The following is a 19548-nucleotide window of genomic DNA, read 5'->3' as shown; positions in this document are numbered from 1 at the left end:
AAATGTGACCTACAATGCTCAAACTAGTTTGAGTCCTGGATGGTTAAAAAAATTCCCCAAGCCCAACAAGATATTTAGAGCAAGACCTATATTAGACATAGTGAGCAAAGATTCAATATTTCAGATAATTTGTTATAGTGTAGGAAGAAGCAGTGCAAAACAGAATTCGTTTTCTTGATCCTTGCAATTCTTGAAAGCAAAGATGTGACATCCAGACAGCCTTTGCAATACATTCACTTAGCCATTTGCAAAGTCCAAGTATAATGACTAATAATATAAGAAATAAGCATATGAAATAGGCCAAGTCCTGTTGGCAGATCCTGCAGTCATGTTGCTTGCTCAAACAGCAAGCACTTTTCCAGTCATCCTAAAAGCTATCCTAATCTTCAATGGGATCAGCTTAAAACAGCTTTTGGGTCTGTTAGAAGGAAAGAGCTCAAAGCAAGCTGTTTGGATAATGATTTTAAATGTCCCAAAACTGTGCTGCAGCTTTAAGTGTAAATCCCTAGGCTTTGCTTAGATATACCTGGATTAACATCCCAATCCCACGTGATAAAAATGCATGCAAATTTTTTACACATCAGAATAGTCCATCTGAGACTTTGTTTACTTACCTGGCAATCCTGGCACACCTGGTGGGCCACTAAGTCCCGGTGGGCCTGGGTCACCTGGGAGACCTTGATAACCTTTCTGTCCTGATAAACCAGGAATACCTCAAAGGAAAGATACATTTTATTATTATTACTATTACTACTACTGAATGTTTTCTTTTATCTTAAGAGATCAGATGTACCTATAGGTGAATAAAAATCCAAATAGGGATTTTTTTTTTTTCAGTAAATATAATTCGCCCTAGTTTAGCAAAGAGAAACATCACGGCACACCAAATATTGCTTCTGGAAAGTTTGAAATTACTACAGAACAGGAACAATATAAGTAAGTAGAGGAAAAAGTAACTTTATGACTAATGCCAATATACTTCATTCAGAAGGGACTGTCTTTTCGGATGAGCAGACTCCATGCTAACCTCTCTATATTAATCCAGATTATTTATGTACATGTTTAATTACATTGCTACACCAGAAGCACTTTGGGACTGATATATCATAAAAAGTAATGCAGGTATTCTAGCAGATTTTTACAAATTCTGTGTGGTTAATATCCCATACAATAACTTTGTGCTGCCCTGCAGGCATAGTTAAATCTGCCCTCTACAGCTCTTACTTAACAGAGGAGAAAAAAAAGGAAAAAAAAAAAAGCGCTAAGTGGATCCTACCTAGGCTTCACAGAGATTAATACAATAGATAAATTAGCACAATAATGGCTGGGCCAACATTAGAGAAAGGCATTCTGGTTCTCTCTAGGGTGGAATATTTTTACTTTTCTCAAGACTAAATTAGAGTTCAAAGGAGACATCGGAACACTTGGGGGGGAGGGCAAGCAAGTGAGAGAGAAAACAGACTTGAGTGAACTGAGAAAACCTTCCAGGCTGCCAGCTTCCCAAGTAGAAACACACACAGAGATGACATTTAGCTCAGGGGAGGGTAAGCTTACAGAGATACCCAAAGGGAGAATCTGGAGGTGATGCATGAGCAGATGACCTGTACAATTCCATCCTACAAGGCAAAGGCCCAAGGGCCTGTGAGACAGCAGGAATGCAGCCAGCACAGCAGCCATGACAACTATCTCTCATCATAACACCTACAAGACTGAATCATAATCCTGCTGAAAGCACCTTAGTGCTACTACAATATCTCCATATGCCAAATAATAGTGACAGTTAATGAGCAAGGACATTGCAAACTAACCCTACAGAGTAACTTGGTCATAGAACCACTTAAAAAAAAGCCTAAAATAAGGGAACCTTAAGCCACCTCCATATCCTGAGTTTAGTTTTTTCTGCAAGAAAGAATGAACTGTAATGGATTCATTTACAAGTCACTGTTATCTGTAGAGGACAAACCACCTCATCAGACCCACATGCAAAGTTCTGTACCTGGAACACCTGGCTCGCCTTTTTCTCCTTTTGCTCCTAGCTGTTTCGGATCAACTTTTCCAGGTGGACCTGGCAGGCCTGCTTCACCTTTGATGCCTTTCTGTCCTACTGGCCCAGGAGGCCCTGGTGGACCAGGTAATCCATTATTACCTACAGTAGGTACAGACAACAAAAGGGAAAAAAAAACAATCCTTAAGGTAGGCTAATATATTTGTAATGCTTTTTCTTACGTAGGGAGTCCATGATTTATTCATGAAGTTGGAATTCACTAAATGATCAGTCAGTTTATGCAAGGTTCTCCACAGCATCGTAAGCCCTAGAACAAAGCCGAGTGAGCAGACTGCATGGGGATGTCTGTGTGCTGCAGTCAGTCAGCTCTGGCCAGCCCAGCTCAGAGGAAGCAGCTGTCTGTATGACCCACATCGAGAGAGCTCCCAGAGCCCCACCACACCATGCCACTAGCACAGAGGAGCTGCAACAGCTACAGCAGCTTTGGATTCACAGCCTCCTTGTTCGAGGGAGATGAGCGGGCTTTTCATCTACCAAACTCTTTCAAAATTCATCTCCAACAAGGGGGTTGGGAAAATGTAGATAGAATAGTTTCTCTGTGGTACCTGTAGAACTGATTCTGGATGACTCCATAACCCAAAGCTACTGATTTTCTTCTTTCTGCTGCTTAAAGCAGACTTTACAACATACTTCAGAAATATTGCCTTACTTCAATGCCATCATCCAAAGGTAATGTTTTAAAAATAGCTAATGTTTCATGACATCAATTAAAAAAATGTGACTGAATGCTATGGCTTAAAACTGCAAAGCAATTCTGAACATCAGCACTGTCAAAAGACGATAACCTAAGTAGGTCCCGGTAATGAAGATCTAGATATTAGTATTACAAAGCCTCTTTCCACACAGGACATGGAAAAGAGCATTCTGCATTCTCTTCAGGGGCAGATAAAACAAACATTACCTTTCAAGCCAGGCAGGCCATTTCTTCCAGGAGTTCCCGGAGGCCCTGGAGGACCAGGAGCTCCCATGACGCCCATCTCGCCTTTGGCACCTAAATGCATTGAATCACCATTGTCATTCTGAACAAAAACTCAAAACCTATCATGACCTCAATTTTCACTTCCCTGCATCTCTATGGTATTTATTAACCAGCATATGCATACAAAGCCTGTTTTAAGGGAATTACAAGCACTCAGGTCTTGTATAGATCTAAATCAGATAAAATGACACCTGAAAATTGTGCCAAATTTTCCACAGTTCAGTCCTGGGAAGAAAATTTGTAGTGCACTGTTCTTTTTGGTAGAAAGCATACTTATACCTCCAATAAGTTTCCCTGGTTTGAAACATAAATACTTGTTTGAAAGCAAACTTGAATTTACTGAAAGCCAAAAGGACAATTAGGAATACACTACTTTTAGAATCTTTTGTATCACCTCCTCTATCCGAAGACAGAGATTCTCAAAATTCGCTTTTGAGATTTCTATTCCAGAGGGCAAAACAGACTATCTTAACTGAATAGTCTAACACATAGAATAAGGAAATCAATATTTTAAACTATGTGTTGGATCCAATTGATAGCATTTGTAATTATTTCCTTTAAACAAACTCTATTTCTAAATTGTAGCAGTGACTAGAAAAAAATAATCACAAAATAAATTAGAAAAGTGTCATAACAATGATGATCAAAGTCACGTTTGAAAGTTATGAAACAGAATAACGAGGAAAATATTTGAATCAAGTTACAGGGAAGAGTGGAGTGGTGACAAGGATTTTAATGCAACAAATTTTGTTATAATTGTTTTTAAAAAGTATGAGATGTAATGGTTACATGTATCCAACTTTAAATGGATAGTATAAACATCAAAGCTCATTAAGCTGGCATGCCCAAGCATAAAGAGTATCCAGCTGTAACTACAGTTTGGTCTTTGTCCACAGGTAAAAAATGTGAACTTACCTGGAAATCCAGGTATTCCATCCCGGCCAGGTGGTCCAGGTGAACCCTGAGGCCCTGGGAGACCAGGGGGTCCTGGATATCCTGGGGTTCCTCGGTCACCTGGAGGACCAGGAACGTCGAAGCCTGGAGGACCTGGATCCCCTTTCTCCCCTGGAATGCCCTGCAACCCTAGACAATGTTGTTAAGACACAATCTTTTAGCAAAAGGTAAGGCAAGGCTGAGATCTGTGTGTCTCTGGGCGCAGTACTGTAGGAATAGCTAAGCTTTATCTGCAGTCCATTCCTACCACTGATGAAAACCCTGCAACTCTTCTAAAGCTATTTATTTTTTAATGGCTTCCAGGTGTTAAAAGACCATATTCTCCTGAAGAGAAGCATTACTAAAATTTTACCAAGTTGTAGCAAATGCAATTCAAAAAAATATCAAAAGGAAAACAACAACTCTCTTCAACAACCTTTTAAGTCTGATTAATAAAACAAAAATCCAAGATTGATTAGACTGGTTTGCATTTTATCATTAAGTATTGAGATTCTTACACGTGTATTTCCATTAATGATTCCATTTTACTACATTCTAAGATAACATCAGCTGAATATTTTTAAAGGATAGCAAAATTCTGCATTGCATTACGTTTCCCTGAATGAAAAATATGAATTGTCAAAATATGCTTAAGATTGTTTAATGCTAATGATACTGAGCTAAAGGCACTGCTGAAGCAAGCAGACAGCTTGTTTCCCTCCAGTGCACTGTATCAGTGGAAATGCTCATTCTGGAAACGTAGCTGACAAAAAAGGACTATTCTCAAATCTGAAGTTAAGAAAAGGCTTTGGTAAAGAAACCACAGTACCTGGGGAACCTGAGGTTCAAAAGCCAACGAGTTAGAGCTCATCAGGAAGTTGAGACAGGTAGCAGTAAGGAGTTGTAATAGTTGTTAAGTTAGGAAACAAAATAAAGCACATACAGATTAGAACAAAGAAAAAAATCTACCCTAAAGTTACTGAAAACAGGTCTAAGTACAAAGAATACAACACTAATGCAGTTAAGAGAAACCAGACTGCAAGGAAATTTGGAGGTCTTTTTCAAAGTGCAGCCACCACTGTATGCAGAAACAAGAAACTCAGATATTTTCAAATATTGATGGTACATTTTAAAAATAAAATTATTTTTCTCTCTCTCCTTGTCTAGTATTTTCTTTGCAACTGGGGAACAAGATTTTTCTGAACTGTTTCTTACACAAAACTCTCATTACTAGATACTGGCTTGGACGCCTTCTCAACACCGGAGTACATCCTACCAATCAGCTTCTTGTTGATCAGCATCACATTCTGGTAAATCCCTTCAAATAGGGATTTTCAAAAGATGCGTCTTATTTGTAACACAAAAACCCTCTAAATAATTCTTTTCCATTCTTCCAGTTTTATTATGCAAATTTACAATGTTACACCTATAGAGATAGTATATCGCATGTTACATGCCCTAGCACAGTCTACTGAGATTATGACAACACCATGCCAAAACCTCATCAATAACTACAACGCAGTGTTACTCTGTAACGGTGACCCCCGCTCTCGACTGCAGGAACAAATTTAGGAGTGATGTCATGATGTGTTCTTTGCACACTAAAAAGGCAGATCAAGTTTTCTTGACTGCATAGGCTGTAGACTTCCATTTATTTAATGATAAGCATGCTCCTCTTTGGCAGCAGCTTATCACTGCATTAGACTATGGTGTCATGTGCCTGGAACTGCTTACTTTGCAGAGAAAAAACAGCACCAGAGGATGGATAGGGACTGCACATGCTCTGTGTTTAAGGGGTCTCTATCGGCAAGTGGGGGGGGAAGATAAAATAATATATAACCCAGTACTAGAACAAACTCTGTATCAAGAATGGTAAAAATACTTTTTCAAATAGAAATTTATTCTAATTGAATTTTGGGTTCTCAAAAATGTAACCGTATCGTAATTAGAACAATATAGACAACACAATGAATTCTGAAGTAATGTGTTACATATTGAGAAAAAGAAGAATGTTGAGTTACTTCAACTATTTGAAGAAATGGTGGTGCAGAAAAAGGAAATTCTGAACAGGGAAATCCTTTCAAGAATTTTCCAAATTATCTGAAAAACAGAGCCCCAGAATCTTTACCCTAATGTTGCATAAAGGAACAGAATCAAAACAGCCTAGTAAAACAAACAAGGGATGGGAGAAGGAAACGTAAGGCATTCTGCACAAAACAGAGAAATAGCAGTGCCAAGAGAAATAACAAGGACTTCTCAAGTGGGACCTTCAACCATGCACTAGATTTCAGAGCCATCATGCTGTTAGTAGCCACAGTGATTAGTCAGTACAGACATGAAGAGCGAAAACATAAGCATTTCAGATCCACCAACTCTAGTAAAAATCGTGCATTTGTCAAAATTGGTATTCTGCAGAATAAATCAGTGATCACATGAAATAAAATTCTGGCTAACACCAGAAGAGATGTTACAGGAAGACAAAAGAACATGCATTAGATGAAACATTCAAACCCATACTAATACATCCCACTCCCCCACCCCAAATACACACCTGTGTTGCCTTCTGTTTCAGTTCAGCCTCAAGTGCAACCACAGGTTCAGGACAGTATAGTAAGCACAGTAAGCCAGGCAGGGGACCCACCTGCTGGCTCAGGGAACTTCTGTGCACATTGTCCAGACCCCTTCTGTCCCTAGCTCTTAATACTTGACACGTTCAAGGCTTGTTGGTGCAGCGACCACACATTCCTTTCCCCACTGGGAAACTTGTGAAAAAATACACTTATGTGATATGTGTATCACAAAAATACATGTATGTGAGTAGAACTCAAACTCCATGGGCCTACTTACTCAAGTGCTTGCCTGCCTTCAAATTAAGCACTTTGCTGAATCTCAGCTCACATTTTGTAAAGATCTGAATATGATCAACCAATCTGTGACCCATGGTCTTACAGCTGGCCATGAATTTTTCAGCATGTATTGTGAACAATGCCAATCCCAGTGCTGGCATACAAACAAATTCAAAAAGTGTAGCTCACAAACATGCAACATAAACAGTCACACAAGCATGGCAAGAACCAGATGGGTTTTGAAATGTTTCAATGGCAGGCATGCTCAAGTCCACAGAGAATGTTCTCACTGTGGTGACTGCCACATATTTGCAACATCAGGAGTTGGTGCACAGCAAGCCCTTTCACTGAATAAAGGGGAAAAGGAATTTCCCTAAACAAATTTTGTGAATAGAATTATGTGGTGTGCAGGCACATGAACCCTTTGTGCACAGAGATGGAACAAATTCATGTCTTCATCAGTCATCAGACATTTTAGACAAAAGACAATCAAACTTCCCTCAGAGACATATTCCTAATTATCACTATCCTTAGATTCTACTTTGTCAATCTACTTTAAACCTATCAGGACTCATAAAACTTGTTCGTTTTGCAGAAAAAAAGTGTGTGAGGGAATCAGGAACCCCAGAACTCAGAGGCTTCTGTAAGAGGAATTCTAAAGCTCTTTTCCAGGTGTGCCTAGTTTCCAGGCTTATGACAAGATGAATGTGTATGACCTCTTTTACTGACAGGCTTTTGTTAAAACAGTATCATGTCACTACTTGAAGAACATTTTCTCCTCTACAAAATAATGAACCAGCTAGTTTGGAATACTCATGCTTTATTCCATTCCACGCTGAGTTAAACTGTGTTTCAGCTTCCATTCAGAAAAAAAAAAGTGCCTAGCCATATCAGGGAAAGCCTGAATTATTCCCTTGATTTTGCACTCACCGTGTAAGCAGAGGGAGGACAAAGAGCATTGTATAGGGGATTGAGTTTGTCTGCTTTTTTTCCAAACCAGAAATTAATTTTCTAGATAATAATGTAAAAAAGTTATTTAAAAATACCTCTCACCCAGGGAATTTGGAATACAGTTTGGTAAGCTAGAAAACTGCTTCGGAATTTAAGAAGCATCTTGCTATTTGAAAGCAATGTAATCACAGCACAGTACAGGCAGCTGAAGGCAGCTTTCCTCCCCTTCTCTATCCCCAAAACCTCTGCACTGACATTGTGCTCCCTTCTGTCTTGTCCTGAAGAGTATTGTGATAAATCTCTTCACTGAGATTTTGTTACTATCTATGCATAACACTTTCTAGAATTTCTGCTGAGGCTCCAAGTCTTCTCCAAAGTGGGCTTTTATACCCTTGAGACCTCTCTAAGTTGTGCAAATGGCAGGGCTGAACATAATTCCACTTCTGATTTCAGTAAAAAACATGATGTACCAAGTTTTGCCTGCTTGACTGGCAACACAGGCAAGTTAATAGACATGAAGTCTCTTTCTTTCCTTGCCTATCTCTTCAGTGGGACCTTCAGTGTCCATACACCTGCTTGGTGTATGCCAGAAATAACCTAAGGGTACAATTCATGTGAGTTTTACCTGGGGGGCCAACAGGACCCGGAGGTCCTGGAGATCCAGGTGGACCTTGACCACCAATGCCAGGGATGCCTGGTGGGCCTGGGAGTCCTGGTGGTCCACTTGGTCCAGGGTCACCTAAAAGAACACTCTTGTTTAGTTAAATAGTGAACTCAGTTCAGAGATACTTGCTTTCAGAAGCAGAGTGCCTGCACATTGTACTTGAAATCTCATCCTTGCATGCAAACAAATATGGATCTGACACAGGAAAAAACACACTTCAGAGGCTATTTCCGAAAGGCAGAGATTTATCCTCACTCTGTGTGGAATGCATGCAGTTTACATTTCTAGGCTACACACACAGAGACATGTTATTGCATCATAATCCACATCAAACTCAACAGATGCTCTCCAGCAAACCAGGCATGCTCTGCAGTTCAATACAGATGATAATTAACAGTAGGAATTTGTGAATTGCTAACCCTCTGCCTGTTGAAGCACAGTGCATCTAAATGACAATTATTCTATTGAAAAAGTTTTACCCCCACGTTAACATGATTTGTCTTTAGAATACAGACTTTCAGATACTGACCCATAGATTGGTATTTACTATCTTGCTTGCTTGTCTTTTGAGAACACAAGCTTCCATTTACACAGGCGTCTCTGCTTTGGAAAAATGGACCCCAAAGCAATTGCTCTAAAGTCAGAACTGCTTGTATTTAACTGCCATATGACTCCCAGCGTGTCTACATTTTTTAAAGTTCAATAGGCAACAGAAAACGGGAGAGTTCTCCATACCTTTGGGTCCTGGAGTTCCATCAAAACCTGCCCGTCCTGGGAGACCAGGGTTTCCTGGGAAGCCAGGATCACCTTTAGGTCCTTGCACTCCTTTTGTGCCTGGTGGTCCTGGGGGTCCAGGTGGTCCTGGAACTCCAAATCCACGATCCCCCTGTAACAAATTAATAAATTTTTTAAAAGGGTTTTTTTTAAGTTTAGCCTCTCCTAAAAATGTTAAAATAGCAAAGAAAAAATGCCCACCATCTTAGAGTTCAATTTCTTTTTTCCTACCCTCACTCAAACCTCAAGTAGAGAATGTGACCTCCCTGCCATCAAAAGCTGACAACAAGAAGTGAAATCCTCCCCACCAACTTCCCATTGACGTAGAAGAACCTCTAAGAAAGTGAAGGTTTAATATAAACAAGCAAACACAGACCTTCTGTCCTGGGAAACCAGGTGGTCCAGGAGGTCCATCTAGACCAGGGCGACCTGGAGTTCCTGGAGCTCCGGGAGGGCCTGGAGTCCCTGGGAAACCTACACATGACACGGAGGTTAGGGCAGCAGAGGAGAGGACACCAGAGAGCATTAGAACAACTCTTCCAGAAATGCTTAGGGGCCATGAAAAGTGATCTCTGAAAAGAGGTTCTGTGCTAGCTCAAGCATACTTGAGGGGTACCCGTTTGGCTGAGATAACTTTTGAGTATACTGTCTTTGCCACACAGAATCTCTGGGACTCCTCTCAGAGGAGGGCACTCCCCATGCTGTGCGCTCTAACAAAAATTACAAACAGTTCACATCAGAAACATTAACAACTTGAGGCAGCATTTGGAGATCATTTATTGATTCAAGCTCAAACATTCATCATTTCCCAAAGTTTTACCCATTTGCTTTTGTGTCCTTGGTTTACTGAAAAATGTAAGCTACCATGAAGGAGCAGTACAGTGAACAGAGGCTCAGCAGGTTTTTTTCCTGATACTTCTGAAACTATTATAAAGATGTATAAATTCAAGACAAACATTTTTTTAAAGGATTCTAGAGACAGAAATCAAATCACTAGGAAAAAGTGAAGAGACACAACCCTCTATGTACCCTCTTCCAGCCAGTACAATACAGTAACATGGCTGTAAACATACCTTTTGGACCTGGTGGACCTGGAAGTCCAATGCCAGGAATACCTGGCTCTCCCTTTGCACCTGGGATGCCTGATAAGCCACGCTGACCTGGCTGACCAGGATCTCCTGGTAAAAAGAAAATCAACATAGTTATCATGAATCAGTCAGAATAAAAAGCTCTTGGAATTCCCTGGATATCTAGTTGCTGCTTTACCTGGAAGACCTGGGTCACCAGTTCTTCCTGGAGGACCAGGGGGGCCAGGAACTCCTGGTTCTGTAATAGTTTGGCCAGGGTCACCTTTTGGACCTAAACCCAAAAAGAATAAATATGTATCATTCACTAGGAGTTTCTTTTCTGTTTTTCTTTGAGCAGAAAAAGATGCTAGCCACATCCCAAGCTTACAGAGAACTTAAACACCAGCAACACTTTACCCAATAGGCTACCTGCCCCTGAGTCCCATACAGCACTTATAGGCTTAGAAGCATTGTTTAATGTTAAGGCAGTTTTCTTGAAATGTTATTTTTTTAGCTTCCTCCTAGGTACCATCACATGAATAGTATTTTCCATAGCTGACACTAGCACAACTTGATCAAGATCTGTGTAGTTGACAAGAAAGTAACAAAAGCAAACTTGTTCAAAGCAAACTCTTGTTTTCAAAAACTGTTGCAGTTGCAGTATTATTAAGCATTAGCCAGATGGTAGTTACAATGCATTTCCACTATAGTCAGTCAAGGAGAAGCTTCTCTAGAGGTCAGAGCAGAAGGGTGAGTCACGTGCCTATAGTAACATAGCACATAGCACAAATTCCACTCACTTTGTGATTCTATGATGACCTTCAGTAAGGGAGCTTATAAATACTAGGTCTTACAATGCCTTTGGGAAAAGCTTAAAAGTGGCATTATGTTCTGAGAACTATCCGGAGCAAAAGGACAAAACTTGATTTTACAGCTTTTCTTCAACAGCACACAGAGACCAACTCACCAGGAACTCCAGGAGGCCCTGGACGGCCTGATACACCTTGGATGCCCTTTTCACCAGGTGAACCTTGTGGACCAAAACCAGGAGGTCCAGGAAGTCCTTTGTCTCCAGGAAGACCTGGTATTCCTGGATCACCTGGAATACCCATTTCTCCTTTGAATGCAACACTGCCCTGAAAAAAGGAAGAACAGAATGGGAAAGAAGAACATGTATTTACTAGCAAGGGAGTGAAGTGTTTCATTGCTTCTGTTTTGCAACTCTGGCAGTTTCCATCCTTCTAGCTCTCAAAGCCATTAGCTGCCTACATTGTACTAACATGGTAGAGATAAGGTCTAAACCTGGCTCCTTAATTCTTCACACTACATAGGTGAAATGTAGACAATGGCAAAAGGGACCATCTGATGCCACCCAAGAGAAGTCTCAGCTTATTTTTAGAGGCATTGACAGATTCAGGAAGTACCTCTCTATATCATCACTAAATTAGCATCTACTGAAGAGAATTACTGTGTTAGTCACATTCAGAAAAAAGTGCATTTGCCAGTCCTCTTATCTGCACTATGTCAAATGCATCCAGGACTTCCCAAAACATCTGTCCAATCAAAGACAGCATAAAACGGAACTCACAGGTTCCCCCTTAGGGCCAGGTAGACCTGGCAGTCCATCTCGTCCAGGAGTGCCATCTATGCCAGGAAGACCTGGAGGTCCTGGGAAGCCAGGGTCTCCTTTGTCACCTTTCATTTTTGGAGAAGTCAGGACATCTCCCGGGTCTCCTTTAGGACCAGGTCTCCCAGCAGGACCGGGGGACCCTGGGAATCCCTGAGGGGGAAGAAGAAGAAAAAAAGAAAAGGCATTTTAGTTTTTCTTTCACTCCCTCTCTGAGTTTGGCACAATATAAGAATCATGACTTCAAGCTAGTTATGGACAAAAAAAGAAGTATTAGACAAGAATTCATATCTACTAGGCACAGATCTACCAAACACGCAAGACAAATGAGACACTGTTTTCCCACCAGAACATAACACCACCACTTACTGGTGGCCCTACAAGGCCAGTTAATCCAGGAAGCCCCTTTTCACCTTTTGGTCCAGGAAAACCAGGAGAACCTGAGTAGTGCAGAAAAACATAAAAGAAAAACATAAAACTGTAGAAGCTGTAAATATTAAGCATGCTGTTTGCATAAGGTAATAGCTAAGTTGTTTTAAAACCAGGCAAGTTTTAGCCTGTTTTTTTTTTTTTTTTGAGAGCTTGATTTTATTTGAGTAGAACAAAATTTGCAACTCTAAGTTAAATCACTAGTGTCAAAAAATGTCACACTTTTAAAAAGCTCCAGCTCCTCTATCATTTCAGGAACAGCAAGTAGTAGAAGTTAATTTCTCTCTTTCAGTTAAATCTATAGCAGACCATAAACCTTCAATACGCAGAATACTTGCAAGTCTGTCTTTGATCAGAGACTTTTTTTGAAAGACTAGATTTTCAAAAAATGAGTGATTGTTTTACATGTATCCAGCCTGTTTTTTCCTAACACTCCCCAATTATGCAAAATAGGATATGCACCAACTATAGACTGGAGCTGACAACTGTGCATCTGAATTTGAACACAGTACACAGATATACCATTAGCATTTTACACAGATACTCAGATACAAAAGTGACTTTATAGAATATATTAAGCAAAATAGTGAAGATTACAGCCTTACCTGGACTACCTGGAGGTCCTGGTGGTCCTCTCTCCCCAGGAGGCCCAGTTATTCCAGTTCCTATGCAATTGAAGCATGTATCTCCTTGATCACCTAAAAAGATTTGCATTGAAAAAGCATACTTGAGCATCAGATCTTAGAAAACTTTAAAACAATTCAGAATAACAGCAATTGTTTCCTTGCTACTGATCTATAATATCAAGTCCAAAATGACTATTTTATGTAATTATATGATTGCTTAAATATTAGAAGACTTCCCCCATGAAAGCCAAACTGAAGCTTTTTGGTTGCTAGGAGTCAGACAACCAATATAAAACATGATTAGAATTTATTTAGGATAGTGCAAAATAAATTAAAGCAAAAAAAAAGCTTTCAATGATGAAAAATAAAGCTGTGGACTTCTTTTCTCAGCAAGAGAGTCCTCTTCTAAAGTAGGTACTTGACACCTCAAACTCCAACTCTAAAACACATATATTGAAATCCCAAACTTTAATTAAACTCCAAGAGTGCAAAATAAATACTGGGAATGTTTCATTGAAAAAAAAAAAAAAAAGGTTTCAAGAAGCTTAGGAATTTCCTTCACATACAGACTTTTCTGACATTTGTCAATGTAGTATTTAAGCACTTCATTTAGCTTAATTAATTAATCCTTACAATCTCGATGAGAAAAAAAAAAAAAAGGAGTGCAAGGTTGCTCCTTCAAACAGCTCCTTCAAACAGCTCCTTCTGTTTGCAAGGAGTACAAAATTAAGTGAGATGCCCAAAGTCATCTAGGATGTCCATGGTTGAGCTAGGAAAAGATTCTCACTTACCCATATCAGCATCCTCATTGCAAGGTTGTCTTTTTGGAAACAAGGATACACATTAAAGATGTCTTTCTTTTGCTTACCAAACAAACAAACTCATTGTAGATTGACCAACTCAAATTAGGAATCTTGCATTTATAATTTCAATGTTGCTTTCCATAAAAACTGTCAAATTTATTAATGAAGTAAGTATAAAACTTTTCCACGTAGAGTTGGCAACTGCTGTTACAAAGCACTTAGTTTCTGTCTACCTGGGAGGTACTCATAAACCTGAAGTTCCATTTTACTTTAATCATGATCCATGCTAGGCCCTAGCATTGGTTATACCCTCAGTCACTTTGAGATTCCTGTGCTTTAACACTGGATGAGGGACTATCTTACGCCCAAAGAAAACAGCTTTCTTACTCAGAAAGAGAAAATATCTGCACTCAACCCTACTGGGAAGAGACACTGCTTATCCTTATTTAATGCAGGCTTTACATTGTTTAACAAGCTTTAACAAAAAGAGAAAAAACAAGATAGCCATGACACCGCACCTTTTTGGCCTCGCTCCCCTGTAAAGCCCTGTTGTCCTGGAATTCCTGGAGGACCTGGCGGCCCCTGCTCACATAACCCTTCGCCTAAGGAGAATCGGGAGAGGTTTAATGATCAATTTGTGTTAGACTGACAGCAGCACCGAATACACGTATTCAGTACAAAAATGTACTTCCTAGTATTTGTGTGGATATTCTAGTATGCCCACACAATCACAGACCAAACATTTTGGCAATTCAGAGGACTGCTAATGAAAACCCACCAGTGTAATCCAAACTCAAAAGGAAACAATCAGTGATATTACACAACAATCATCAGTTCCCCTTCACAACCTCAACTATCTCCCACTGCTTCCCACACCCTACACACTTCCACCTCTACACTACATTCTGCTATTCAGCCTCATATCATAGAAGTATGTGTATGAAATATCATCAGAGTGAGGGGACTTAAGATGCCAGTGCCATCTAGACACTAAGTTCCTCCCTGAACTGTGGTAGCCCCTCTCCACTACAGCTTTCCAGTTCTCATATTCCATCTCTCATTCCCTACTTCCCTTATACCAAAAAGGAGATAAGAGCCTTCATCCAAAGTGTCCACTCCCAAGCTAATTTTGTGTGGTCTACACACTAGAATATTTATCAAATTAAACTGGAATTCTGTGAAAAAGTAGTCCTTTGACTCTCCTGGTATCGCAACTCTTAGTAGGGAATAGTTCCTCCAAGCATTTATTAGATCATACCATGAAAGCTAAATTTACTCAAGACAGTGTCAAAGTGGTTACCTCCTGCTTTATGCACAAATTTTAATGTAGCTTCCATTAGTTGGATTAAATAGGATGTAACATAAATTAGAAAAATACTTAATTTTGCACATCTGAGCCAAATCTGCCTCGCCCTAGAGGACTGTCATTATTGTGTGAGTTAGCACAAAGGTGCCTCAAGTCTGACAAGATTTCTTATCCTCCAGTCTAGCTGAATCTCACAGGTAAGTCACAGCAGGGCTCACTTGAGGTAGAAAGAGGCATGATAAAGCCAGACTGCAGCTCACACCATTGAATTCCCAAATTCTGTAATTGTCCTTAAGGCTAGAGTTCTGCAAATGTCTTGATTTGCAATGGGAGAGACTTGGAGAATGTATATGAATAGCTTGGAATCTCATGGGCTTCAGCTACTGATAAACTACATCTTTGGAGGTAGAATTAAAAAAAAAAAAAAAAATAAAAAAAAGAATGAATGTCAAAGCTGTTCAGCCTCTTCTACTTGCTGTCTATGTGGTCATCACTTACCAGGAGGAACTGATGGTGCAGGTGGCCCTGGCGGACCTGGTGGTCCTGGAGGTCCTCGTGGTCCATCAAGTCCTGGTTGCCCAGGAATAGAAACACCAGGTAAGCCTGGATCTCCCTTCTGTCCTCTTTCACCAGGTAAGCCAGGTGGGCCAGGAGGTCCAACAGTAGTGATCCCTAAGATGGGAATAACTTAGTTCCTTGATAGCTCAAAGGTTTAAATCAGTTTTTTTGCAAGGATGACAATGATATATGATGAATAACATGCTACAAATAAGACTGTCTTTCCATGTAAGTACTCCATAACATTTCTTTTATGCAATCAAACTACACATTGATGTGCAGCATTTGACATATGTACATTTTGCATTTTCAGAGATTTTTGTTTGAAAAATTGACCTGAGACTCAACAACTAAGTTTACAAAGGAAAAAAATAAAACAAGACTAATGAAAGGAAGTACTGACAGAAAAAAGAACATTTACAAGCTGTAACATTAGAATCATAATATTCTTCTCTGTGCATGTATAAGGCAAATACAGGTGTCACTGCTCACTCTCATTGTAGACTCAGATCATCTCCTCCTTTAGTACTGGCCAATGTACAGCAGAGACTAGGTTTGATGGCCAGGTACCAGACTTCTGGTACACAATACTTTCTCTGTGTAAGGCAATGGATAATGTATATTATAGGTAAGTGATATGAGATAAATTACCCCTAAGACCATTAAGCTAGTATCTGACAGCCTTGATGATTAGCATCCTCTGTTCACTATAGCAGGGGCAACGAATGTTCAGAATTCCTCATATTATCCCCATAAGCTAAGGACTACCCTTCAAACTCAAAGGTAACTCTAAATAGTTCTGCCTTCACTTTCTGCTCAGTCCATCTGTCAAAAGGAGTGTGAAAAGACTGTGAAGCTAAATATCCATTCAGACATTTCAGCATACAACTTAATTTAATGCCTGCACTCTTACCTGGAGAACCTGGCAAGCCAGGTGGGCCCGGCCTACCAGAGAATCCACGCTCCCCTTTAGCTCCTGGAAGTCCCGGCAATCCTTTGCTACCTTTTGGTCCCACAGTTGCATCAATGCCTGGTCTTGAAATGACCTGTAAATGTTTCATGTTCATGTGAAACAACTTGCCAAGAAAAGAGTCACTAAACAGTAAAGAGATGTGAGGGAGGAAAAGTTCAACATACTTTGAACTTTACACCAATGACAGGATGCTTTTCCCGCTCCACTGAATTACCAGGTAAAACTCCAGTAAAGAGCACTCCCCAATAGGAAGCGCTTTTACTGCCAAGCCAACATGGTTGGAACAGGCTTCAGTGAAGCTGACTCAGTTTCTGCTGGTCTGAGGTTATAGTCTAGCCTTGTGTTTGTAACCTAGCAAATCCTAGAGCACAGAATCTATCTTGAAAGAAGGAAACAATCATTTCTATTAGTGAACATATTAAATCTTTACTGGTTCTGTTATTGTTATACCTGGAGATGGGACTCACAGTCACCCAAGAACCATGATGAGACAACACTGTCAACCAAATGCAGAAAGAGAAGAAAGGATCTTTCAACTTACAATTCCAGGAGGACCAGGGGGACCAATGTCACCTTTTTCACCCTACCAATGAAATTAAGAGCATTTTTTATACTGCGCATTAGTACACAGAAAGTTATTGCAAAGATTCCTCAACACTGTGTCAGCATAGGCAATGCAATTAGTACTCAGCCAGAACTGAACTCAGTGATGGCAGATTTTCAAGCTACTATAGCAATAATGACAAAAAACCTGGTATACCTTTTCACCCTGTCTTCCTGGAGCACCATTTATTCCAGGCCCACCAGGTAAACCCTTCAAGAAAAGAGAAAGATAATCACACTCAGATCTTCTCCATTTCAGAAGAAAAGCTTATAAGGAGTCTGCTTAGATTAGAAATGTATGAGGTACTCACATCCCTACCAGGCTGACCAGGTTCTCCATCTTTGCCAGGCTTTCCCTTCAAAGACATAAACATGTATTGAAATAAAATGCTTCAGTGGTGAAGATTCTTATGGAAACAGTGTTACTTATTCCCCATTTTTCAATAAACCAAACTTTCTCTAGAACGCAATCCTTGTGACAAATACCTCAAAGATATCAACCAACTATAATCAATGGAGTTATCTAAACTGAGGTTTTCATTTTGAAAACCAGAGCACAAAAACATGACAAGCCTCAAAGAAACATTGTGCAAATACAGCACAAAGTGATCTCCAGTTAACTATTACTGATTCATTGTGCTTAATAACTCCCTTTATTTTAACATTAGAGAAATCCTTTATTTGGAAAACAGATCCTAACTCTCTAAACACTAGAATATTATATTTAATTAGGAAATTAGTATAATGTGACCAGTGAAATTAAATACAAACATTTTTGTGTCTGAATTTTAACTCTCCTTTAAACCAAATGCAATTTTCTGAAGAATAGTATCAACAAAAATATAAAGTGCAATTCTGCTCAAAGAAGTGACTTCTAAAAACCATATATACTTGCTGAACAGATTTGTCATTGCTACAATAAAAGTAGTGCAAGCTCCCCTTTACTCCAGACCATTCATGGGCAAGACAAATAGAACTCTATTGTTAGCATTACAGAAGCAGTATGTATGGGGGACACCTGCTAGAACATAACTAGAATAGGTGATTAAGTTTTACCACAGGGCCAAGATCAACTCTCAATCACCAAGAAGTTGATAATAAGACCTGATAGATATAGTGTATTAGAGTATCATGTGATTTGTGGATTCTTTATTATTAGTGATGAGTTCTGATTCTCAAAAATGAGGTTTTAAGATTTCCTGTGAATTTGCGGAACTACCTGTTTGATTACATATACTGACATTTTTATGAGTATATCTGAAATGGGTTTGAGCCACACAGAATCATATGGAGCCCTAAAAGGCAGCTTTAGAGTAACTTAATCACAAAACTGCACTTTTAAGTATACAATATGCCCAAATTCAGAGTAATAAAACCAAACAAAAATGGTGGTAAACAACCTTTTGGCAAAAGGCATCTGCCATGTCCCCTCAGGACTTTTGTACTTTCAGAACTTTGCAAATTTATGTGGTTCCCATTTACTTTTGCAGAAAGAAGCAACTTGGAAAATACAATTCAAAAACCACTCAAAATACAATGAGAATTTTGACTTTGTAAATCTGCCTCGTTTGTTATTTTCCTTAAAGAAGGCAAATCAAAGCCCTCCTATAAATCTCAGCAGCTAAGAAGGATTTTATCTAGAATACCAAACATTTGTTCCCATTGTATTTATTTCCCAATGGAAAACCTATTACCAACGTGTTTCTAAACAGTGTTTATATATTGTCCAATTAACCTGAGCAAGACTTGTGTCTTGGTTTTCAAAGGGGTCCATTATGTTGATGAAACTATGGGTTCGGTAGCTGTGAAAGTGAAAATACAAAATGCTTTGAGCTGGTAGCAGCTTGTCTTTTCTTTGCTGGTCCAGCCCATGTTATTTTCATACTATTTCTTAGCACTTCTATGATCTTCCTCAGCTTTTCTGAGCTGTGATATCCAAGTAAATTTAAATTCCAGGATGGATTTGAGTCTAGACAGGAACAAAGTGACTCATGCTATCCCCAGATGCAGCTATCCTGACTTGTCCCCTCCCCAGATAACACAAACTGAAGTAGTCTCTTGGGAAGTGACAAATGGACTTTTGGTCTTAATGCAGTGTTCGGAGACTTGTTTTTTTGACCCACCTCACAAGTAAACCCACTGAGAACGAGTTTACATAGACCAGCTTAAATATATACCAATCTCATGCTGCTTGGCAACCTAGTACATAGCAAACTGAAAAGACCCTCTCTAAAAGGAAACACTAAAACTGCTGCTTCAGTTAAGCAGTCCAACAACTTTGAACAGTTTCCACACGTAACCAGATAACATCATTCAAACTAGTTTCTCCTGCCCCCAAAACTAA

General features: G+C 39.6%; 1 protein-coding gene across 1 annotated transcript in view; it reads right to left on the bottom strand.

Moving 5' to 3' along the window:
• The window catches only part of COL4A5 (collagen type IV alpha 5 chain), a 90558-nt gene that overhangs the window by 22447 nt on the left and 48563 nt on the right, over positions 1-19548 (bottom strand). The window contains exons 16-34 of the mRNA XM_075513134.1: positions 17516-17560; positions 17362-17415; positions 17143-17184; positions 16542-16674; positions 15569-15742; positions 14283-14366; positions 12941-13033; positions 12276-12346; positions 11868-12059; positions 11247-11415; positions 10479-10571; positions 10286-10390; positions 9589-9686; positions 9174-9324; positions 8400-8513; positions 3960-4127; positions 2967-3056; positions 1997-2146; positions 615-713 (exon numbers count right to left, since the gene is read on the bottom strand). Coding sequence (XP_075369249.1) covers positions 615-713; positions 1997-2146; positions 2967-3056; positions 3960-4127; positions 8400-8513; positions 9174-9324; positions 9589-9686; positions 10286-10390; positions 10479-10571; positions 11247-11415; positions 11868-12059; positions 12276-12346; positions 12941-13033; positions 14283-14366; positions 15569-15742; positions 16542-16674; positions 17143-17184; positions 17362-17415; positions 17516-17560 — 2125 coding nt within the window. The remainder of the gene's footprint in view (positions 1-614; positions 714-1996; positions 2147-2966; positions 3057-3959; positions 4128-8399; positions 8514-9173; positions 9325-9588; positions 9687-10285; positions 10391-10478; positions 10572-11246; positions 11416-11867; positions 12060-12275; positions 12347-12940; positions 13034-14282; positions 14367-15568; positions 15743-16541; positions 16675-17142; positions 17185-17361; positions 17416-17515; positions 17561-19548) is intronic.

Source organism: Mycteria americana, chromosome 10 (genome assembly GCF_035582795.1).
Source record: "Mycteria americana isolate JAX WOST 10 ecotype Jacksonville Zoo and Gardens chromosome 10, USCA_MyAme_1.0, whole genome shotgun sequence".
NCBI lineage: Eukaryota > Metazoa > Chordata > Aves > Ciconiiformes > Ciconiidae > Mycteria > Mycteria americana.
Note: the sequence above shows the minus strand (reverse complement) of the source record. Positions and strands in the feature narration are given on the sequence as shown.